Below are 24,432 nucleotides of genomic sequence, written 5' to 3' on the forward strand. Positions count from 1 at the left end.
ACACCTCGTACACACACGGCTCTGCTCCGTACACCTCGTACACACACGGCTCTGCTCCGTACACCTCGTACACGCGCGGCTCTGCTCCGTACACCTCGTACACACACGGCTCCGCTCCGTACACCTCGTACACACACGGCTCTGCTCCGTACACCTCGTACACACACGGGTCCGCTCAGTACACCTCGTACACGCGCGGCTCTGCTCCGTACACCTCGTACACACGCGGCTCCGCTCCGTACACCTCGTACACACGCGGCTCTGCTACATCCACACTGTAAACCTCTCCTGACCCCACACATAAACTTCAGCTCATCCAGCACCATGACAACCAGCACAGCAGAGTCCTGCATCCACTGAGGCCCCTGATCATGTGACCCCTGACTCCTCCCCTCCTGTGACCTCATCACAGGTCCTGTGCGCACACAACAGCCATATATGTGGTGGCGGCTCTGCAGGTGGAGGTATGTGGAGACCCCATTACTGGGCGCAGGGGGCATTAACCCCTTCAGCAAGGAGGCTCTTTGGGGGTCTCTGTGTGGTGTGAACAGTGAGGTAACAGCTGTGGACAGAATGTGGCTTCACTGGTTCCTGTCCACATTAGGTCCCTTCTGACGACTGCAGGATGAAGGACAGGGGTGAATCCGTCATCTGCAGCCTATAAACCGTAGACACGTAGGGCAGTACCTGAGGCCGGAGTGAATGCCCCTCACAGAGAGGAGGTGGGGGGTTTCTCTATAAATGCCCGGCCTCAGAGCCGCCCTGCGCCCCTCACATCGTAGGGAGTCAGAGCTCGGTACTGAATGAATAATGTTATAGCAGCTAATTGACATATGAGTAATAACATAAACCTCATGATGTGCCCGTGGGTGAAACACGCTGAGGTGACTGAGCACAGGTCAGCGAGCTCAGTAACATAGACCCCCGGATACCTCAATGTGATTACTGTAGTACAATATGGGGGGACACAGTGATCGCCTGGAGCTCAGCAGGGGATATCTGCATCTCAGTAACATAGACCCTCGGATACCTCAATGTGAATACTGTAGTACAATATGGGGGGACACAGTGATCGCCTGGAGCTCAGCAGGGGATATCTGCATCTCGGTAACATAGACCCCCGGATACCTCAATGTGAATACTGTAGTACAATATGGGGGGACACAGTGATCGCCTGGAGCTCAGCAGGAGATACAGTGGTGGCCAAAAGTATTGGCACCCCTGTAATTCTGTCAGATAATACTCAGTTTCTTCCTGAAAATGATTGCAGTCACAAATTCTTTGGTATTATTCTCTTCATTTAATTTGTCTTCAATGAAAAAACACAAAAAGAATTGTCCTAAAGCCAAATTGGATATAATTCCACACCAAACCTAAAAAAGGGGGTGGACAAAAGTATTGGCACTGTTTGAAAAATCATGTGATGCTTCTCTAATTCGTGTAATTAACAGCACCTGTAACTTACCTGTGGCACCTAACAGGTGTTGGCAATAACTAAATCACACTTGCAGCCAGTTAACATGGATTAAAGTTGCCTCAACCTCTGTCCTGTGTCCTTGTGTGTACCACATTGAGCATGGAGAAAAGAAAGAAGACCAAAAACTGTCTGAGGACTTGAGAAACCAAATTGTGAGGAAGCATGAGCAATCTCAAGGCTACAAGTCCATCTCCAAAGACCTGAATCTTCCTGTGTCTTCTGTCCGCAGTGTCATCAAGAAGTTTAAAGCCCATGGCACTGTGGCTAACCACCCTAGATGTGGACGGAAAAGAAAAATTGACGAGAGATTTCAACGCAAGATTGTGCGGATGGTGGATAAAGAACCTCGACTAACATCCAAACAAGTTCAAGCTGCCCTGCAGTCCGAGGGTACAACATTGTCAACCCGTACTATCCGTCGGCATCTGAATGAAAAGGGACTGTATGGTAGGATACCCAGGAAGACCCCACTTCTTACCCCGAGACATAAAAAAGCCAGGCTGGAGTTTGCCAAAACTTACCTGAGAAAGCCTAAAACGTTTTGGAAGAATGTTCTCTGGTCAGATGAGACAAAAGTAGAGCTTTTTGGGAAAAAGCATCAACATAGAGTGTACAGGAAAAAAAAAGAGGCATTCAAAGAAAAGAACACGGTCCCTACAGTCAAACATGGCGGAGGTTCCCTGATGTTTTGGGGTTGCTTTGCTGCCTCTGGCACTGGACTGCTTGACCGTGTGCACGGCATTATGAAGTCTGAAGACTACCAACAAATTTTGCAGCATAATGTAGGGCCCAGTGTGAGAAAGCTGGGTCTCCCTCAGAGGTCATGGGTCTTCCAGCAGGACAATGACCCAAAACACACTTCCAAAAGCACAATAAAATGGTTTTAGAGAAAGCACTGGAGACTTCTAAGGTGGCCAGCAATGAGTCCAGACCTGAATCCCATAGAACACCTGTGGAGAGATCTCAAAATGGCAGTTTGGAGAAGGCACCCTTCAAATATCAGGGACCTGTAGCAGTTTGCCAAAGAAGAATGGTCTACAATTCCAGCAGAGCATTGTAAGAAACTCATTGATGGTTACCGGAAGCAGTTGTTCGCAGTTATTTTGGCTAAAGGTTGTGCAGCCAAGTATTAGGCTGAGGGTGCCAATACTTTTGTCTGGCCCATTTTTGGAGTTTTGTGTGAAATGATCAATGATTTGATTTTTGCTTCATTCTCTTTTGTGTTTTTTCCTTGCAAGCAAATTAAATGAAGATAATAAAACCAAAGAATTTGTGATTGCAATCATTTTCAGGAAGAAACTGAGTATTATCTGACAGAATTGCAGGGGTGCCAATACTTTTGGCCACCACTGTATCTGCATCTCAGTAGCATAGACCCCCGGATACCTCAATGTGAATACTGTAGTACAATATGGGGGGACACAGTGATCGCCTGGAGCTCAGCAGGGCATATCTGCATCTCAGTAACATAGACCCCCGGATACCTCAATGTGAATACTGTAGTACAATATGGGGGGACACAGTGATCGCCTGGAGCTCAGCAGGAGATATCTGCATCTCAGTAATAAAGACCCCTGAATACCTCAATGTGAATACTGTAGTACAATATGGGGGGACACAGAGATCGCCTGGAGCTCAGCAGGGGATATCTGCATCTCAGTAACATAGACCGCCGGATACCTCAATGTGAATACTGTAGTACAATATGGGGGGACACAGTGATCGCCTGGAGCTCAGCAGGAGATATCTGCATCTCAGTAATAAAGACCACCGAATACCTCAATGTGAATACTGTAGTACAATATGGGGGGACACAGTGATCGCCTGGAGCTCAGCAGGGGATATCTGCATCTCAGTAACATAGACTCCCGGATACCTCAATGTGAATACTGTAGTACAATATGGGGGGACACAGTGATCGCCTGGAGCTCAGCAGGAGATATCTGCATCTCAGTAATAAAGACCCCCGAATACCTCAATGTAAATACTGTAGTACAATATGGGGGGACACAGTGATCACCTGCAGCTCAGCAGGAGATATCTGCATCTCAGTAATAAAGACCCCCGAATACCTCAATGTGAATACTGTAGTACAATATGGGGGGACACAGTGATCGCCTGGATCTCAGCAGGAGATATCTGCATCTCAGTAACATAGACCCCCGGATACCTCAATGTGAATACTGTAGTACAATATGGGGGGACACAGTGATCGCCTGGAGATCAGCAGGAGATATCTGCATCTCAGTAATAAAGACCCCCGAATACCTCAATGTGAATACTGTAGTACAATATGGGGGGACACAGTGATCGCCTGGAGCTCAGCAGGGGATATCTGCATCTCAGTAACATAGACCCCCGGATACCTCAATGTGAATACTATAGTACAATATGGGGGGACACAGTGATCGCCTGGAGCTCAGCAGGAGATATCTGCATCTCAGTAATAAAGACCTCCGAATACCTCAATGTGAATACTGTAGTACAATATGGGGGGACACAGTGATCGCCTGGAGCTCAGCAGGGGATATCTGCATCTCAGTAACATAGACTCCCGGATACCTCAATGTGAATACTGTAGTACAATATGGGGGGACACAGTGATCGCCTGGAGCTCAGCAGGAGATATCTGCATCTCAGTAATAAAGACCCCCGAATACCTCAATGTAAATACTGTAGTACAATATGGGGGGACACAGTGATCACCTGCAGCTCAGCAGGAGATATCTGCATCTCAGTAATAAAGACCCCCGAATACCTCAATGTGAATACTGTAGTACAATATGGGGGGACACAGTGATCGCCTGGATCTCAGCAGGAGATATCTGCATCTCAGTAACATAGACCCCCGGATACCTCAATGTGAATACTGTAGTACAATATGGGGGGACACAGTGATCGCCTGGAGATCAGCAGGAGATATCTGCATCTCAGTAATAAAGACCCCCGAATACCTCAATGTGAATACTGTAGTACAATATGGGGGGACACAGTGATCGCCTGGAGCTCAGCAGGGGATATCTGCATCTCAGTAACATAGACCCCCGGATACCTCAATGTGAATACTATAGTACAATATGGGGGGACACAGTGATCGCCTGGAGCTCAGCAGGAGATATCTGCATCTCAGTAATAAAGACCTCCGAATACCTCAATGTGAATACTGTAGTACAATATGGGGGGACACAGTGATCACCTGCAGCTCAGCAGGAGATATCTGCATCTCAGTAATAAAGACCCCCGAATACCTCAATGTGAATACTGTAGTACAATATGGGGGGACACAGTGATCGCCTGGATCTCAGCAGGAGATATCTGCATCTCAGTAACTGTGATTGGCGGATGCAGCTGAGTAACAAAACGACTGAATATACCGGGAGCTACAAGGAGAGCAGCACAAGGTATCAGCCGTGTGAGGAATTTCTGTATTAGGGGTTAACCCTTCTGTGGGGATTATTGAGCCTCTGTAGGTAATAAACATTTATAATGAAATCTATTGAAGGGACAAGTAGCAATAGATCAACAAGAACTCGTCATCCACATGAATAGTGACTGGCGCTCGCTGAGTGTTCAGGGCTGGAATTGAGGGCAAAGTGCAATAATAAGGGATGATTGTGGGATATACAGTACAGACCAAAAGTTTGGACACACCTCATTTAAAGATTTTTCTGTATTTTCTTGACTATGAAAATTGTACTTTCACACTGAAGGCATCAAAACTATGAATTAACACATGTGGAATTATATACTTAACAAAAAAGTGTGAAACAACTGAAAATATGTCTTATATTCTAGGTTCTTCAAAGTAGCCACCTTTTGCTTTGATGACTGCTTTGCACACTCTTGGCATTCTCTTGATGAGCTTCAAGAGGTAGTCAACGGAAATGGTTTTCACTTCACAGATGTGCCCTGTCAGGTTTAATAAGTGGGATTTCTTGCCTTATAAATGGGGTTGGGACCATCAGTTGTGTTGTGCAGAAGTCTGGTGGATACACAGCTGATAGTCCTACTGAATAGACTGTTAGAATTTGTATTATGGCAAGAAAAAAGCAGCTAAGTAAAGAAAAACGAGTGGCCATCATTACTGTAAGAAGTGAAGATCAGTCAGTCCGAAAAATTGGGAAAACTTTGAAAGTGTCCCCAAGTGCAGTTGCAAAAACCATCAAGCGCTACAAAGAAACTGGCTCACATGAGGACCGCCCCAGGAAAGGAAGACCAAGAGTCACCTCTGCTTCTGACGATAAGTTTATCCGAGTCACCAGCCTCAGAAATCACAGGTTAACAGCAGCTCAGATTAGAGACCAGGTCAATGCCACACAGCGTTCTAGCAGCAGACACATCTCTACAACAACTGTTAAGAGGAGACTTTGTGCAGCAGGCCTTCATGGTAAAATAGCTGCTAGGAAACCACTGCTTAGGACAGGCAACAAGCAGAAGAGACTTGTTTGGGCTAAATAACACAAGGAATGGACATTAGATCAGTGGAAATCTGTGCTTTGGTCTGATGAGCCCAAATTTGAGAACTTTGGTTCCTACCACCGAGTCTTTGTGCGACGCAGAAAAGGTGAACGGATGGACCCTACATGCCTGGTTCCAACCGTGAAGCATGGAGAAGAGGTGTGATGGTGTGGGGGGGGCTTTGCTGGTGACACTGTTGGGGATTTATTCAAAATTGAAGGCATACTGAACCAGCATGGCTACCACAGCATCTTGCAGCGGCATGCTATTCCCTCCGGTTTGCGTTTAGTTGGACCATCATTTATTTTTCAACAGCACAATGACCCCAAACACACCTCCAGACTGTGTAAGGGCTATTTGACCAAGTAGGTGAGTGATGGGGTGCTACGCCAGATGACCTGGCCTCCACAGTCACCAGACCTGAACCCAATCGTGATGGTTTGGGGTGAGCTGGACTGCAGAGTGAAGGCAAAAGGGCCAACAAGTGCTAAGCATCTCTGGGTACTCCTTCAAGATTGTTGGAAAACCATTTCCGGTGACTACCTCTTGAAGCTCATCAAGAGAATGCCAAGAGTGTGCAAAGCAGTCATCAAAGCAAAAGGTGGCTACTTTGAAGAACCTAGAATATAAGACATATTTTCAGTTGTTTCACACTTTTTTGTTAAGTATATAATTCCACATGTGTTAATTCATAGTTTTGATGCCTTCAGTGTGAATGTACAATTTTCATAGTCAAGAAAATACAGAAAAATCTTTAAATGAGAAGGTGTGTCCAAACTTTTGGTCTGTACTGTATGTATATGGGGAATGTTTCCATGTGCCGTGAAGATGAATATGCACGTTGGAATTGTTTCTAATTGATTAATGTGCACAAGTTTGAACGATCTCTGATTACCAATGTTCTGGGATGGAGCTAATAAAGCACGGCAATACTCGCCTATAGAATAATAATATACCATTTATTATTTTTATTATTAGTATCTGTAACATACCTGGCGGCGACCTTGCATAGTGGCCCATCTCCCACTGTGCAAGAGCGCGCACTTGATCTCCAGTCCAGAATGTCTCTCTGGCTTTCCTCCATGCTGTCTGTTTGTGTCTGTTTCTGCTGCTTAAGGGCGGCGCCCGATCACTTCCTGCTTTTTGTACCTGCTGTGGGCCACACCCCTTGTGCGTCCTCAGCCTATTGCTGTCTGTCACCTGGTATATATATCAATCCCTGCCTGAGCATTGTGTTTCATTCAGTGTGTGCTTGCACTCTGAAGGTGCCAGGTCCCGTTCTGTGTTCTCTTGTCTGCCTATCCTGGAGGCTGTATTTCCAGGCCTGTCTGAACACGCTCCTAGCCTGTTCCTCCCGCCTTCTAGGGGCCGATTACCTAGACCCGCTCCTGTATCTTGTCTGTCCTGTCTGAACACGCTCCTAGCCTGTTCCTCCTGCCTTCTAGGGGCCGATTACCTAGACCCGCTCCTGTATCTTGTCTGTCCTGTCTGTACACGCTCCTTGCCTGTTCGTCCCGCCCCTCTGGGGGCCGTATTCCCAGACCCGCTCCTGTATCCCGCTGCAGTGTCGGTCTCTTCCGTACACTCCGTTCCAGTCTGAACTCTCTCCTTTCCTTTACCTGTTTTGCCTCTATGTCCGTTCCTTTCCTTTTTCTGCAGAGTCTGAACTCGTACCTAGCTCCTGCTTGTTGTCTCTGTACTCCCGTTTGTGAGTTTGTGGTCCACTCGCTACTTCACTGCAAGTACCCTGTGGGTATCTGGCTCTGCCTTTCCCTTCCTGTCTGTTCCGTGTGAACAGAGCCCTGTCCCCCCTGCTCTGCCTTGCTCACCGCTCCGGCGGTTCTAGCTTGCTCTGACTCCCTTGCTCACCGCTCCGGCGGTTCTAGCCTGCTCTGACTCCTTTGCTCACCGCTCCGGCGGTTCTAGCTTGCTCTGACTCCCTTGCTCACCGCTCCAGCGGTTCTAGCCTGCTCTGACTCCTTTGCTCACCGCTCCGGCGGTTCTAGCCTGCTCTGACTCCTTTGCTCACCGCTCCGGCGGTTCTAGCCTGCTCTGACTCCTTTGCTCACCGCTCTGGCGGTTCTAGCCCGCTCTGCTCCCTCTTTCTCACTGCTCTGGCAGTCTCGTTCTGCTCTCTTCCTTTACCTCACTGCTCCTGCAGTCTCGCTCTGCTCCCTCTTCCTCACTGCTCCGGCAGTCTCGTTCTGCTCTCTTCCTTTACCTCACTGCTCCTGCAGTCTCGCTCTGCTCCCTCTTTCTCACTGCTCCGGCTGTCTCGTTCTGCTCTCTTCCTTTACCTCACTGCTCCGGCAGTCTCGCTCCGCTCTGACTCCTTTGCTCACTGCTCCGGCAGTCTCGCTCCGCTCTGACTCCTTTGCTCACTGCTCCGGCAGTCTCGCTCCGCTCTGACTCCTTTGCTCACTGCTCCAGGCGGTCTCGTCCTGCTCTGACTCCTTGCTCACTGCTCCGGCAGTCTCGCTCAGCTCTGACCCTTTGCTCACCGCTCCAGGTGGCCTTGTCCTGCTCTACTCTTGCTCACCGCTCCAGGCGGTCTTGTCCTGCCCTGCTCTCGCTCACCTCTCTGGGCGGCCTCACTCTGCTGTGTTTGTCCGCCACATCTGTGGTTCTGTTCCTGAGTCCCAGTGTGTACTGGGTTCTGTCCCGCCTGTGTTCCTACCTGCTAGTGCCTCCCTGTCTACACTCTAGCCGTGCTTGCCTGTACCCCCCTGCCTGCATACCCGCCTGCCTGCATACCCGCCTGCCTGCATACCAGTCGTGCCTGCCTATTCCCACCAGTCTGTGTGCCAGCCTAACCAGTCTGTTCCTGTATTCCCCTGTGTGGGTCAACAGTCGTGTCCGGGGTCTGTCCTGGAGTAGCACCTGGTCCCTCTGCTCGGTTCCTCCTTGGGGCACTGGCGTCGTATGCCGTCGTGTGACCCTGGTCGGATCGGGTGAATACCTAGTTACGCCCCTCCAGGCATTCACTCTCCGCACGGTCCAGTGGAATCACTACTATCACATGCACACGCCGCTCAGCCCGGGCGTGTGCATTACAGTATCCAAATCTCACCCATCTATAAGGTTCAGATTGGATAGACTGCATGTTAAATACGGTGGAGATATGTATATTTTTAATACATTCTAATAAAAGTTACTTTTTAGCATAGTTAGTCCACCTCGGTCAGTAAATATTATTTATTTAGTGGATTTTTTCTTCTAGCTTATAGAGATTCTCAATAAGTGAATTGTTTGATCCAACCTTCAGCCTTCGTCTGTGATTCTGAGACTCCGTGCACACAGGCTCTATGGCATCACTACATCCCACCTGTAGTATGGAGCCTCAGTACTCACACTGCACAGACCGGAGCAGGGGGGGGGCTGTGATGGACTGTAAGGGCTTCCATACTGAGTGGGGGTCCTCATTTTGTGTAGCAGGCTGTGGTGGCCGTAATACTGTGTGAGGGGCTGTGGGGGCATCATATTGGGGGGGCTGTGGGTGCCATCATACAGTGTTGGTCATCATGCTGTGGGGGATCTGTGGGTGCCATCATATTGTGAGGGTCTGTGGGGGAGGCCATCATACTGTGTGGGAGCCCTCATACTGAGCTACATGGGTACACAGGAGAACAATTTCCTGGTGATGAGTCACATAAAGATAAGTAAGTGAGAAATACGGACTTTTGGTCTATCTGGTTGCAGACTTGAATTGATATGGTGTTGTGTGCCAGGAAGGAGACATGAGATAGCATGTTCTAAAGGAAAGCTAAGATATAATGGCAGTGGGAATCCTGATTACAGGCAGGGAGCATAGCGGAGACAAAGAGCAGGGCGAGGTATTTAGCTCAGGCCAGGAGGCCTACTTAAACGGTTGGGAACTTTGCCAAGGGGGAGCAGAAGTCCTAATTAAACGGGATTAAGTTAAGTAAGGATTCCTTATCTTAGACAAATAGAATTTAAGGAAACAATTGTCTATAGTAGACAGGAGGCTACAGTGTTTTCAAACTAGGACACGAGTTCTCCTATGGAGAGCTGAAGATGCAGTGCCTCAGCAAGAAGTGTGTGGCCCTCATCACATGAACTTTGATAGTATTAGGCTAAGTGCCCACGATGCAGAAATGCTCCGGATTTTTTCCTGAGCGTTTCTGCATCTCCCTGGCAGAAAAAACTCATGCAGATTGTACATGCGGATTGTACATGCGTTTTTCTTGCCAGGGACAAGCGGATTTGAAGCGTTCTTCAGGCTGTGTGCCCACTATGCGTTTTGCAAGCGTTTGTGCAGTGGAATTTCCGCAGCGTAAACGCTTAAAAAACGCTTGGTAATCCGCCCCTCATGGTCCCCAATGACAAGCCGCAATTTCAATGCCCATGCTGCGGATTTTTCCGCAGCGTTTATGCTGCGCTCAAAAATCAGCAGCATGTCCATTAATTTTGCGGACACGTAGTGTAATCGCCGCCATTGACTTGCATTGGACCGCGTGACATCCGCACCACTGCATCTACACAAGCGGATATCACACGGTTCGATGAGCAGATGTTACCCAGGTCTGGAGGAGAGGAGACTCTCCTCCAGACCCGGGTACCATAGAACCGGTAAAAAAAAGAATAAAATAAAAAATAAAGATTATATTCACCTTCTGGCGGCCCGCGCTGCACTCGTCCTCCTTTGCCGGCAGATCGCGAAGGACTGTAGGACCTGCGCTGACGTCATAGTTATGTGACGGCAGGTCCTAGTGCAGTGCACAGCGATCTCCCGGCTGCCAGAACGGAGCGAAGCAAGACTCCGGGGGTCATCAGAAGGTAACATTCTTTACGGGCACACTATATAAATCCATGCCGGTTGCATGGATTTATATAGTGTGACCATGTTGTCAAGCACTTTCCAGGTGATGCTAAAATCGCTTGGAAAGCGCTTGTCAACCCGCATGCGGAAATGCAAGTGAAGAACTGTTCACATCTGCATGTATTTGGCAGGAAAAACGCATGCACAATCTGCATGCGTTTTTTCTGCCAGGGAGATGCAGAAATTTTCTGCTTCATTTCTGCATCGTGGGCACATAGCCTCACATGAATTTGCGCATGCATTATATGAACGCAGGTGAATCCGCATGTGTTCAATGAACCATTCGGATTCGCCGCATTCAATCCATTGTAGTGATCTAATTTCTCTTGCAGAGACTAGCGACTCCGCAAGAGAAATTGACATGCTGTGGTCTGGAAAGATGCGCCGCATGTCAGTGTCCGCGGGTGATCCGCAGGTGCACGGAGACGCATAGTGGACATGGGATTTCTACAAATCCCATCCACTATGCTGTAACATCTGGCCACTGTGTCAAACCCACAGCGGCACGCAGCGTCAAACCCACAGCGGCTCCTGATCGTGTGCACATCTTGCTCAATAATGATTTTATGGACTGTTCTAGCTTGTAACAAAACTTATGTGCCACTACATGTAACCGGAAAATTCTTGACTCTGCATAGTGCAGAAGACGCATTCATAAAGTGTTGTGCCTGCTATCTGATGTATATACTTCTCATCAACGTCTTGTTAAATAAAGAAAAGTTTATTTTTGGACTTTGGCTTCTCTTATTCATCTCCATACCATCTGGCCCAGGCCTGCCAAGTACAACGACAGCATGAGATGTGCAGAGTCAGGAGCTATGACACTGCCAAATACAAATATACAGTACATGTATATATTTTCCTTTTGAGGTTGGGGGGGGCAATTACAGCTATTGCTGTGGGACCTGTGATTTCTATCTACACCACTGTGTTTCCTCAGGGAACTTACCAAGATGTGTGCTGAGCACCTTGAACCCCCAGGTGCTTCACAGAAGTTTATAACATGGAGCCGTGAAAATAAAAAAATGTAACTTTTTCCACAAAAATGATCGTTTAGCCCCAAATTTTTAATTTTCAAAAGGGTAAGAGGACAAAATGGAACCTAAAAACTGTTTTCAATTTCTTCTGAGTATGCCAATACCCCATATGTGGGGAGAATACAGTGTTTGGGCGCACGTCGGGGTTCAGAAGGGAAGGAGCACTGTGTGACTTTTTGAACACAAAATTGTCTGGAATCTACAGCGGACGCCATGTCGTATTTCGGGAGCCCCTGATGTGCCTAAATAGTGGAAACCCTCCACAATTGACTCCATGTTGAAAACTAGACCCCTCAAAGATTTTATCAAGGGGTATAGTGTACATTTTGAACCCAGAGGTACGACACAGAATTTGATAACATTAGGTCATCATATTGAATAAGTTGTCATTAGTCTTGAGCGCAAGTGCTCGCTACTTAAGTTTGCATCGGGTACTCGGGTATGCATCATGTATCGCGGGTGCTCGAGTCCCTGCCCCGCATGTTTCACGGTTGTTAGAAACCCCAAAAAACATGCGGGGATCGCTCGTGCATGGCAGGCGATCCCAGCAACGTTTTTTTGGGCTGCGAAACATATGGAGCAGAGACTCGAGCATGTCACTCGAGCACCCGCGATACTCAGTGCATTCCCGAGCACCTGATGCAAACTCAAGTAGCGAGCACTTGCGCTCAACATTGGTCGCCCTATCATCATCATTTTTTTTTCTTTACCTTTGAAAAAATCCCAACCCTAATACAGCCCTAACCCTAGCACAATCCTAACTCTAGAGTTTATTTTTTTACGCCGTTCCTCGTGCGGTATAACTGATTAGATGACTTTATTCTTTGGGTTGGTGTGATTACAGCGATACCAGATTCATATCGGGTTTTTATGATAGACAGCTGTCACACACTAAAAGACGCTTTTTTTTGCAAAGACTAGTGTTTGCATCTCCATATTTTGAGAGCTGTAATTTTTCGATATTTTGGCCGACAGAGTTATGTGACAGCTTGTTTTTTGTGGGACAAGTTGGCGTTTTTATTGGTACCATTTTCGGGCATGTGGAATTTTTTGATCGCTTTCTATTCCGATTCTTGGGAGGCAGAATAAACAAAAAACAGCAATTCCGGAATTGTTTTTTTTTTATGCCGCGCCGCATTTGGTAAAATTGATAAGGCAGCTTTATTCTACGGGTCAGTAAGTTTACAGCGGTATCACATTTTTATTTTTTTTATGTTTTGGCGCTTTTACACAATTAAAACTATTTTCTAGAAAAAATATTTTTTTTGTATCGCTTTATTCTGAGAGCTATAACTTTTTTATTTTTTCGGATGATGGGGCTTGTTTTTTGCGGGACAAGATGACGTTGCTTCATTTTTATTTTTTTTTACCGTGTTCACTAAATGGGTTAACTAGTGGGACAGTTTTATAGGTCAGGTCGTTCCGGATGCGGTGATACCAAATATGTGTACTTTTATTGTTTTTTTTTCATAATAAATAAATATTATGGGTACAATATATTTTTATTTTTTGGGGATTATTTTTTTCATTTTTTTTTTATATTTTCACTTTCCTACCCTTTTTTTTACTTTTACACATTGTCCCACTATGGGACTTTCACTTTTTGCAGCCTGATCGACTGTATAGCATAGAGAGCAGCAGCTCCCTATGTCATGCAGCCTGTCAGCACTGCGTATGACCAACGTAACTTCCTGGTGACCCGGATGCTGTCATGGCGACATCGGGTCATCATGACAACATCCGGGAGCCACCGCAGACATCGCTGGGGGCCACAGAGGAGGTGAGTACCAGCACTTACCTCCCTCCTTGCCCCTGCAATGCTGCGATCAATTTCGATTGCAGCAGTGTGGGAGTTAATGTGCTGGGAGCGGTGCGGGACTGCTCCCTGCATATATCACCGGGTGTCAGCTGTGACAATCAGCTGACACCCGGCAGCGATTGCCCTGCACCGCTTGTGTGCGGGCGCGATCGCATTATGCTTAAAAGTACATAGCTGGTCCATAAGTCCCAGGTCACAGCTACGTACTATTACTGATGTCGTCGGAAAGGGGTTAAAACAAATGTTTAACATATTGAAAAATAACAAAATGTATCCTATGCTTTTTGCATGTTTTTTTCTTTTTACAGGAATTGTTGGTGCCAATTTTCTTTTGAAACATGTTAATATCTTTTTTTTCTGTTTTTTTCTTGTAATATAAGGGCAGAAATAAACCCCATAAAACACTGTACATGGAGACTTTGGCATCAAATAATTTCTGTCTGCGATGTTTGTGCAAATAAAAAAGCTTTTATAAAAGTCTCAAATTTCTGTGTGTAAATCAGACATGAGATCTAACGTGATAGAAGATTACAGTCCGGGGAAGATGGGAAACATTCATACAGACGGCCAGTGGTGATGTAGTCAGTGACGGACTCTGGCCAAATATGTTTCAAGAGCTGTGGTAGAATATGAAGATTTCATCCTCATCATGAAGTAGTTATTTCTAATGTCACGTGTAATGAATATCTCCTGCAGTATTCCAGTGTCGGTAAATGAGACGAGAATTAGCGTTATGGAAGATGAGTCTATGTGAAACGTATTCAGCTGCCGACTCCGAGGAAGAAACTGCTTGTTGTCTATAGCATAAAATATATAGGTTTTATTAGTAGTTATAAAGAAGAAAGCTACATACTGTAAAATAATAAATCTCCTCATATGTTTCCCTTATTATCTAAAGTAATTGTATTATTACACAGAATTTTTATGATGTTACATTGGCTCATCTTCTTCTAATTCAGGTCTCTACAATACCGAATCCTCTCAGTGAAGATCTTCCATAGAAGAGAATTTTCCTGATTTACCCGTCAAAGATGCATATGGACAGAGACAAGATGGTGGAGAGGATATTACACCTCACCCTAGAGATCCTCTTCCGGCTTACTGGAGAGGTGAGAGATTCTGATGACGTCACATTACATCATTCTTATCTATGGGAATAACAGATGGACAGAACTGGAGAAGTGAGGACTCTGGAAATGTCTGTAGAGAGATTTATTAATGAGTCTCTCCATAACCAGGATTACACAGTAGTGAAGAAGACCTCTAGTGAACGCCGTCAGGACCCTGTGTCTGAGGGATGGGGAAGACCCCTGAGCCCAATCACAGGGCTTCCACCTCACCCCCTGATGCTTGAGGACATCAATGACCAGAAGATCCTAGAACTCACCTACAAGATGATTGAGCTGCTGACTGGAGAGGTGACACTGCTGGGAATGCTGGGACATTATACAGTAACGCTATGGAGGGATCGGGGGGATGACGGTATCATTGTATGTGTCAGGTTCCTATAAGGTGTCAGGATGTCGCCGTCTATTTCTCCATGGAGGAGTGGGAGTATTTAGAAGGACACAAAGATCTGTACAAGGACGTCATGATGGAGGTTCCCCAGCCCCTCACATCACTAGGTAATAGACCGGACTAAATACACACGACCTATAATTATCTCTATGTAAAGAATGAATTCAGTCCTGTATGTGTTTCCTCCAGATCTATCCAGTAAGAGGACAACACCAGAGAGATGTCCCCGTCCTCTTCTTCCACAGGACCGTAAACAAGAAGACCCCAATGTTCCTCAGGATCATCAGGTAGATGGAGAGATGGTGTCATGAGATCTCCCCTATGATGTGTAGACGGCTGTGAAGGTCTTGTGCTCAGTCTTGTTTTATCCACCAGTATTATTATGGTTTATACTTGTGTAATGAGAACGGTGGAGATGGCAGGATTAGAGCTGATCATAGATGGGACTTCTCCATCTGTCTGTGACTTTTATAATATTTGTTTCAGGGTGAAGATCTGATCCATATTAATACTACAGAGACATATGTGAGGGGTGATGAGCGGTGTAAGGAGCAGATTCCTACATATGACTACCCAGGTGAGTAGTGACCACTAAACTCTGAGAAGTCACAGATTCTTCTCACTCACCGGCTGTGGCTGCTTTATCAGTCGTGTAGTCCGGCCGTATCACAATCGTGTGATCACCATTTTCCCACTAGACCACAACATTTTTCTCCATCCGAAAATATTCAATTTACTTTGTGTAATTGTGAAAGACCTTTTCTATAGAACTTACAACCTGGAGGATCCACCTACCCCCTGGGATTAGTAGATGCTGACCGTTACCTGCCCAGATCTGTAAACTACAAAGCCAAATGACAGCGTACGTAGAAAGTGCTGACAAGTGAGAAAATCACTTGAAGAAAAATATTCTGATGGACCTGTAAGAGAAAGCGGAGGGTAATGATGCTGTTGGCTTCCTAGATCCCTGATATCTTATTGGATGAATCTACCTTCTCTCCCTTCTGTGCTGCTGAATGTGCTCGTATGGTGCCTACAAGACCAGGTCCAGTCTTTCTGGCCAAACTTCTCTTTTATGATCGACAACATTAAATGTGCAGTGAGGGCCAAGTGTGAATTTCTGTACAATAACAACGGAGTTTCCCTTTATCCTGACTTTTCAATTTCTTTTTAAACCAACTAACTTCAAACAGGATCTTGATAAACTACATAAATACCATTACACCTGTGCGGTGATATGTCTCTAAGCTGTGCGTGGCTGATGGCTGTAATATACATCTAATCACACCGGCAGGAGATGTGGTGGCATGGCGTGGTGGCATGGCTCGAGCCCTGGTTTCATGGATTCACTCCACATCATAAATTCCATTATGTTTTCAATCCTAAAGAATTCAGATTCCTGCACAATCTCTCCTGAAATGGGGGCACTAATACTTTCTCTACTCTTCTGGTCTGGACTCATCATACCTCCAATGGTCCACCATAAATGAGTGCATCTCCGGTTTAGTGTTGGATTTCTCCCTTCATACATACGTTGTTGTTGGGGATGTTACATGTTTATATATTCTTTTTTTTACAAGTTCATTCTGTATGATAGTCTGATTGTGGTGGGATCGGCTGGCCTCACTTATGTGAGTCTTTAACACCCTGGTAGTCTTTCAAAAAGATCTCCATTGCCTCTTCCAAATGCCAGAGATCTAAATTTAAGACCCCTCAGCTCTGCAGTATTGTAAAAAACTTCACTTTAAATGTCTAATATTTCTTCTTGACACTCATGTGATAGAAAATATTGTCCCTTACAATAGTTTAGATTGCCAAGAGCCACCGAGCCCCAGACTCTAATTACCCCAGAGAGGTTTCTCCACTAGTTACTCATTTTTCTTTGATGGAGACTGTTGAGTTTGATCATTTCAGTAGATGTTTTATTGTCTATACTCACAGTTTTTGACTTCAGTAATCCTCTGATTTAACCCCTTCCCGCAGACAGTTTTTTGTTCCTAATCAGGCCCCATTTTTCAAATCTGACGTTTTGTCACTTTATGTGGTGATAATTTTGGAATTCTTCACAAAGGATAATAGGAAACAAATGGACCTTACAAATTATTTTCCAACTTCTCTTGAATCTGACAATCCCCTATATACGGTTGTACACTGCTGTCTGGGCACATGGCAGGGTAAGAAGGGAAGGAGCGCCATTTAGCTATTAGGAATGCAGATTTTCCTGGAATAGTTCGCAGACGCAATGTATTGGGGGCACTGTTCATGGTCACCTGGCAGCTCAAAAGATGGCCACCACAAACTGACTTGTCACTATCTACTCCATTTACAGATTTCACAAATTACTTTGCTCATCACCCTTTAACCCCTCTATATGGATCTGGACTTACACAGAGACCCCTAGGTTTGGACCACGGTGTTACCTGCTGTTCTGTGGAGTGAGATGGGAAGAAGAATAGTCAGGTAGCCGGATCAGAACCTGGAGGGCAGAGAAAATACAAGATCAGAAGACACGAGTAGTCAGTAAACGGGCCGAGGTCACACCAGGAAACAAATACACAAGCCGGGAGCTGAGCACAGAGGCCTGAACCAGAGGAGAACAAGGCTGGATCTGGCAGCTTCCGGCAATATGCTTCCAGCTTTAGTAGGGTGCGGTGCTTTCCAAATGGCTGAAGTAGGGAGCAGATTACTCCAGCTGGACAGCACACACACCCATACTGCCAGACTGGATGGTACTACTGGTCCCATTCACCCTAATCTTAGTGGCTGTACAGAGCCTGCGCCTTTTACTCCATATTTGGGAGGCAGAATGAACAAACAGCTGAACACGACGCTCTACTGGTTCATCCTATGAGGTTTTCTATTAGATGGTCCTGGTGAATAAGTGATTTTTTTTTTATAGAACTTGCCTTTATTTACTGACAGTTTAAGTAGAAATGTTCAAAAATATAAAATTCAAGGATTTTTTATTAAAAAATAATAATTGGTTTTATTCTTGGCAGATGACTGTACCCGGAGATCAGAGAGACAGCTGACATCTTCAATTTTCAAATCAGACAGTTTTCAGATCCCACAGGATACAATTGAAGTGAATGACATTTCCCCAGATATCCCATCATCCCTTCACAGCAAAGATCTGTCATCTGATCCTTTGAAACAGGTCCTGTCTTCTGATTCATTACCGAGTACTAAGGAAAATCATAGTCACAAAATAAGCATTAAAAAACAAACTGATACTAAAGCAAAAAAGCCATTTTCACATTCAGAATATGGAAATAGTTTTCCTCTCAAAAAGTCTTTTCTTAAACATCAAAAAATTCACACAGTGAAGAATAGATTTTCTTGCTCCAAGTGTGGGAAATGTTTTAATCAGAAATCAGATCTTTTTAGGCATGAGGTAACTCACACAGGAGAGAAATCATTTTCCTGTTCAGAATGTGGGAAATGTTTTACAGAGAAATCCACTCTTATCAAACACCAGAGAACTCACACAGTGGAAAAGCCTTTTTCATGTTCAGATTGTGGGAAATGTTTTAACCAGAAATCTAGTTTTCTTAAGCACCAGAGAACTCACACAGTGGAAAAGCCTTTTCCATGTTCAGAATGTGGAAAATGTTTTAACCAGAAATCTAGTTTTCTTAAGCACCAGAGGACTCACACAGGGGAGAAGCCATTTTCATGTTCAGAATGTGTGAAATATTTTACAGCGAAATCAACTCTTATTGCACATCAGAAAACTCACACTGGGGAGAAGCCATTTTCTTGTTCAGAATGTGGGAAGTGTTTTGCAAAGAAATCAAATCTTATCAAGCATCACAAAACTCACACAGGGGAGAAGCCATTTTCATGTTCAGAATGTGTGAAATATTTTACAGCGAAATCAACTCTTATTGCACACCAGAGAACTCACACAGGGGAGAAGCCATTTTCATGTTCAGAATGTGGGAAATATTTTACAGAGAAATCAAATCTTATCAAGCATCACAAAACTCACACAGGTGAGAAGCCTTTTACATGTTCAGAATGTGGGAAATGTTTTACAGAGAAATCAACTCTTATCAAACACCAGAGAACTCACACAGGGGAGAAGCCTTTTTCATGTTCAGAATGTGGGAAATGTTTTACAGAGAAATCAACTTTTATCAAACATCAGAGAACTCACACAGGTGAGAAGCCTGTTTCTTGTTCAGAATGTGTGAAATATTTTACAGAGAAATCAACTCTTATTGCACATCAGAGAACTCACACAGGGGACAAGCCATTTTCATGTTCAGAATGTGGGAAATATTTTACAGAGAAATCAAATCTTATCAAGCATCACAAAACTCACACAGGTGAGAAGCCTTTTTCATGTTCAGAATGTGGGAAATGTTTTACAGAGAAATCAACTCTTATTGCACATCAGAGAACTCACACAGGGGAGAAGCCATTTTCTTGTTCAGAATGTGGGAAATGTTTTGCAAAGAAATCAAAGCTTATCACACATCAGAGAACTCACACAGGAGACAAGCCTTTTCCATGTTCAGAATGTGGAAAATGTTTTACAGAGAAATCAACTCTTATTGTACACCAGAGAACTCACACAGGAGAGAAGCCATTTTCATGTTCAGAATGTGGGAAACGTTTTACAGCGAAATCAACTCTTATCAAACATCACAAAACTCACACAGGGGAGAAGCCTTTTACATGTTCAGAATGTGGGAAATGTTTTACTGCGAAATCAACTCTTATCAAACATCAGAGAACTCACACAGGGGTGAAGCCTTTTCTGTGTTCAGAATATGGAAAATGTTTTAACCACAAATCTGATTTTGATAAGCTCCAGAGAACCCACACAGGGGAGAAGCCGGAAATGTTTTGTACAGAAATCACATGTTAATAAACATCATAGAATTCACACAGGGGAGAAGCCTTTTTCATGTTCAGATTGTGGGAAATATTTTAACCAGAAAGCGCATCTTAATAACCACCAGAGAACCCACACAGGGGAGAATGCCACAACTACACCCAACTAGTCTCTGTACAGACAAGTAAGGCCCTAGCTGCACAACTAAAAACACCACCACAGACCTAACTCCCTAATAAGCCGTTGAGGAGTTTCTTATACCTCCTGAGGAACCAGAGGGGAGGCTGCAACACACTATCAACAAGGGGAAAGTAAAGTATGAAGACCCATGACCTAGGACACAAACCCAGCTTTCTGACACTAGGCACTAAATTGTGACCCAAAATCCTTTACTAATCTTCAGATTTCATGAGGCCTTGCACACAGTCAAGGCACCTAGTGCCAGAGGCAGCGAAACCACCCCAAAACACATTTGAACCTCCACCATATTTAACTATATGGGTTGTAAATTTATTGATTATGCTGCGCACCTTGGACAAAGGAACATGCGGATCCCTAAAGATGGACTTATAACCTTGAAATTGTTGATATTTTTCAACAATTTTGGTTCTCAAATCCTCAGACAGTTCTCGTCTCCTCTTTCTGTTTTCTCCATGCTTAGTGTGGCACACATATGCACACAATGCAAAGATTGAATCAACTTCTCCCTTTTTTATCTGGTTTTAGTTGTGATTTTCATATTGCCCACACCTGTTACTTGCCACAATTGCGTTTGAACAAGCTTCACATTCACTTGAAACAAAGTTGTTTACCCACAATTTAGGCAAGGTGCCAACAATTTTTTCCAGCCTATTTTGTGCAAGATTATGTTTAATTTGCCTTTTTTTCTCTGTTTTCTTGTGTTGTTCCAATACACGCAAAGGAAATAAACGTGTAGAACAAAACATGTAATTGCAATAATTTTCTGGGAGAATTACTTCATTTTCTGGAACAATTTCAAGGGATCCAACACTTTTCACCATGACTTGTTTTTGTTGCCTTTTTAACTTGTTGCAGCATTTCATCCTCTACGTGTTCAGCTATATTAGGAGGCTTGTAGCAAACTCCAGTTAGCAGCTTTCCATTATTGCCACGTCCATGTACATTTACCCAGACTGATTCTACATTAGGAATGTAAAACTCACAACATGAAAACTTTGACAAAGTCGTGGGCCAACCAGTATACAGTATAATGGGCCCCACATGCTCCTCCATACATAAGAAACAAGAGGAAAAAACTTCAAGTCAGAGTCCCATATAATAGTGAAAAAATTACAAAATGTTATTAATTATAATTTATACAGGAAAAAAATATGAATCGCAGAAACAGAGACAGTTAATAGTAAAACAATGGAGGAGCACTAATGAAGAGCATGAGACAAATTAACATGATTCTTTTCTGATGTAAATACAGTGCAGACCAAAAGTTTGGACACACCTCATTTAAAGATTTTCTGTATTTTCATGACTATGAAAATTGTACATTCACACTGAAGGCATCAAAACTATAAATTAACACATGTGGAATTATATACTTAACAAAAAAAGTGTGAAACAACTGAAAATATGTCTTATATTCTAGGTTCTTCAAAGTAGCCACCTTTTGCTTTGATGACTGCTTTGCACACTCTTGGCATTCTCTTGATGAGCTTCAAGAGGTAGTCACCGGAAATATCGGTTTCATTTACCGCCGCTTCAATACCTAGGACGTGTTCACATATTCTTGCCTTAAGTTATCTAGTTGTGAGCCTTCCATAGATTTTAGGACAGCGGCATGTCGCATAATAGACCACCGCTTTAGAGGTACAAGTTATCTGTTTGGTGATGTAATAGGTCCTAGAGCCCTGGGAATCTCTGAAAGAGTTAGCATGTTCGACATTAGGACACGCCACAGATCAACCACATGGTACACATCCATTTACTGGAGGTGGTCTTTTCAAAAAAAATTAGGGGGAGTGGTAGGATAATAGTGGCTTCTCATAAGATGATCACGGAGATGTTTTGCCTTTCTGAAGGTGATTTGCTGTCTCTCTGGTAGATATTTTGCCATTATGGGGTCAGCCATTAAGATGGGCCTTGATTTGTTAAGACAGTCATGTAATTCTGTAGCTTTAGAGTTGAATGTTGTAATGAACCGTAACAAGTGATGAGCCAGCATGCTCGCAACTGCTCGCCCGAGCATCTCACTGCTCGCCCGAGCATCTCACTGCTCGCAACTGCTCGCCCGAGCATCTCACTGCTCGGCGCTCGCCGAGTATATCCAGGGTTCCACGGTGGGAGCTCGGGTCCCCTCCCTGCATGTTTGGCGCTCTTTAGAGTGCCAATCAACATGCAGGGATTGTCTGCCACACACTGTAAAGCCGCAGCCATGTTGGTTGTGGCATTACAGTGATTGGCTGGCCACACAGGGTCATCAGGTCTATATCAGACCTAGCGCCCCCATGCTAGGCAGGCAGGGTATATAGCAGACTGCAGTGCACATAGCAAGAGGATCCATTCCAGTTCAGCCTGTTGCAGTTCCCTACAGGAAGTGGTGGAGGTGGAGCCTGCAGTGAGCTGTGTGCCGTGTGCTGTCTGGACTGTGTGGCTGCGTTTGGAGAGAGCTCCTGGGAAGGGAGGTTTTTTTTTTCCATCTGGGACTTTTTGTCTGCCCCCTTCCCAGGAAGGAAAGCTTGTGGTGGGACTGGCCTCCGGGGCTGGGCCCCCGGCTCCCACCTCCCGGTCCAAGCTGGCGGGGGGTGGGAGAAACACCAAGCCGGCTAAGGCCACAAGATCTGGCCAAGACAGCAAGGGGTCCGGCATGAGGACCCGGAGGACCCCCGAGGCTATGACCGCGGCGGCTCCTCCCTCCGGAGGTGGGTCGAGTATGAGCGGAGGTGCTGCAGCGGTGCCCCCTGATTGGGGTACCAAGGCGTCGAGGGAGGCAACCGTCACCTATGCCTCCCGTATACATGCACACCTCTGCGAGTATGAGGACGCCACAAAGAAGCTGAGTTCCCTCTGGGGGGAGTTGAGGGTGGCTCAGGAGAGGTCCGTGAGGGCCTCTGGCAGTAAGAAGCCTGAGCTATCCGCCGCGGTCCGGAAGATCAAGCGGGCCATACAGGACCTGGAGGACCGCAGGAACACCATCATGGCGGGCAGCGGACCATTTAAGGAAAAGCTGCAGAATGATAGCCGGTTCAGAGCCATGACCGGTGGGGCTCTGGAGGGGTCGCAGGGCCCCGGCCAGGCGGTGGAGGAGGAGGAAGAAGAGGTATGCGTGGAGGAGGTCGCACCCTACCCACCGCCTGGTGGCCTGGTAAGTGATCTCCAGGCATCGTATAGCGGGATAGCCCCTGAGCAGATGGCTCTCCCGTCGGATTCTAGCCCTTCAGAGGGCAGCGGGAGCGAGGGGGAGGATGAGGAGGATGGGAGCAGTAGCAGTGAGGGGGGCTGCCTTATCATGCAGCAGATCCAGCAGATCGAGTCCCCGATACGTTTTGGTCAGCTTACGTTCGGGGATGAGATCTGCGAGGATGAGGCACCCGTGAGGGGGATGAAGAGAAAAGCAAAAAAAAAGAGAAAAACAACTGTTGCACACAAATTTGTGTATGTCCCCCTCTCTGGGGCCCCCCTGTCCCGTTGTGCGGCACCCGCTACCCACCCCGGCTTGGACTCTGTTGTGGGTCCACAGCGAGGGAGCGGGGAGAACATAGGCCATGGCACGCAGAGCGCTGCCTCTGTTTGTGGTAATGGAGGCAGTGGGTCCAAGGTGTCTGATATGGAGCATGGCGCGGAGGGCGGCCCGATGGTGGGAGTCATCAGTGGAGGTGCTCGGGCTGGATCCCCTGTAAAAGGGGGGTCTGGCCTGGCACCTGGTGCGCCTGCTGGCGTGCGGGGGGCGGCGTGTACATCCGCCGCTGCCTCCTGCGCTGCCGGCGGTGCACCGACAGCCGGGGCCGCATCTCCGGCGGCGTGTGCTGGGGTGTCTGGGTCCCTCACGCACGGATCCACTAAATCTGGATCACTTTCAGGGACCCAGAGACCTGGTAAGGTGAAGGGCGCGGGGCCTGCGGCTCCGGCAGAGCCGGCTCATAAACGAAAGGTGGGGCTTGCTCCCCTGGCAAAATCCGTGGCGAGGTCGGGGCCCCCTGCGCAGGGGCCCAGTAATGGGTCAGCGCGGGGGGCTCCACCGCCGCTGGGTGCCGAGGGGGAGTGGCCTAGCCTGGGGCCGGCCACCGGAGCTGGGGTGGCCAGGCTTTTTGTGGCAACGGGTGTGACGGTAGGGGGTGCTATGCCCCTGAGAGCTGGTGCCGCTGGTCCAGGGGCCCCTGTGAGTAGACCCGGCTCCGGGTCAGCTTCGGGGGTCCCTGCGCGGCCGGCTTCGGGGGGTGTGGCCTCCCAGCCGTCCACAGCGCCAGT

The 24,432-nt window shown here is 46.3% G+C and overlaps 1 protein-coding gene across 1 annotated transcript; it reads left to right on the top strand.

The window, feature by feature from the left end:
- Positions 1–380: 380 nt before the first annotated feature.
- Positions 381–20,936, top strand: LOC141171860 (uncharacterized). Its single transcript, XM_073655488.1, has 7 exons — positions 381–464; positions 14,591–14,740; positions 14,870–15,049; positions 15,133–15,256; positions 15,339–15,436; positions 15,636–15,726; positions 18,149–20,936. The coding sequence occupies exons 2-7, from the start codon at positions 14,663–14,665 to the stop codon at positions 20,023–20,025; spliced, it is 2,448 nt and encodes an 815-aa protein (XP_073511589.1). The 5' UTR covers positions 381–464; positions 14,591–14,662; the 3' UTR covers positions 20,026–20,936.
- Positions 20,937–24,432: the final 3,496 nt, after the last annotated feature.

This window comes from Phyllobates terribilis, unplaced genomic scaffold (assembly GCF_046119375.1).
Source record: "Phyllobates terribilis strain yellow unplaced genomic scaffold, ASM4611937v1 Scaffold_12__6_contigs__length_324123572, whole genome shotgun sequence".
NCBI classification, from domain to species: domain Eukaryota; kingdom Metazoa; phylum Chordata; class Amphibia; order Anura; family Dendrobatidae; genus Phyllobates; species Phyllobates terribilis.

What these genes read in the sequence shown, in the direction of transcription:
- LOC141171860 (XM_073655488.1), top strand. Translation starts at nt 14,663, where the DNA reads ATGCATATGGACAGAGACAAGATGGTGGAGAGGATATTACACCTCACC. An exon ending in TCTTCCGGCTTACTGGAGAG is followed by an intron (nt 14,741 to 14,869) that starts GTGAGAGATTCT and finishes CTCCATAACCAG; the next exon opens with GATTACACAGTAGTGAAGAA. An exon ending in ATGTTCCTCAGGATCATCAG is followed by an intron (nt 15,437 to 15,635) that starts GTAGATGGAGAG and finishes TATTTGTTTCAG; the next exon opens with GGTGAAGATCTGATCCATAT.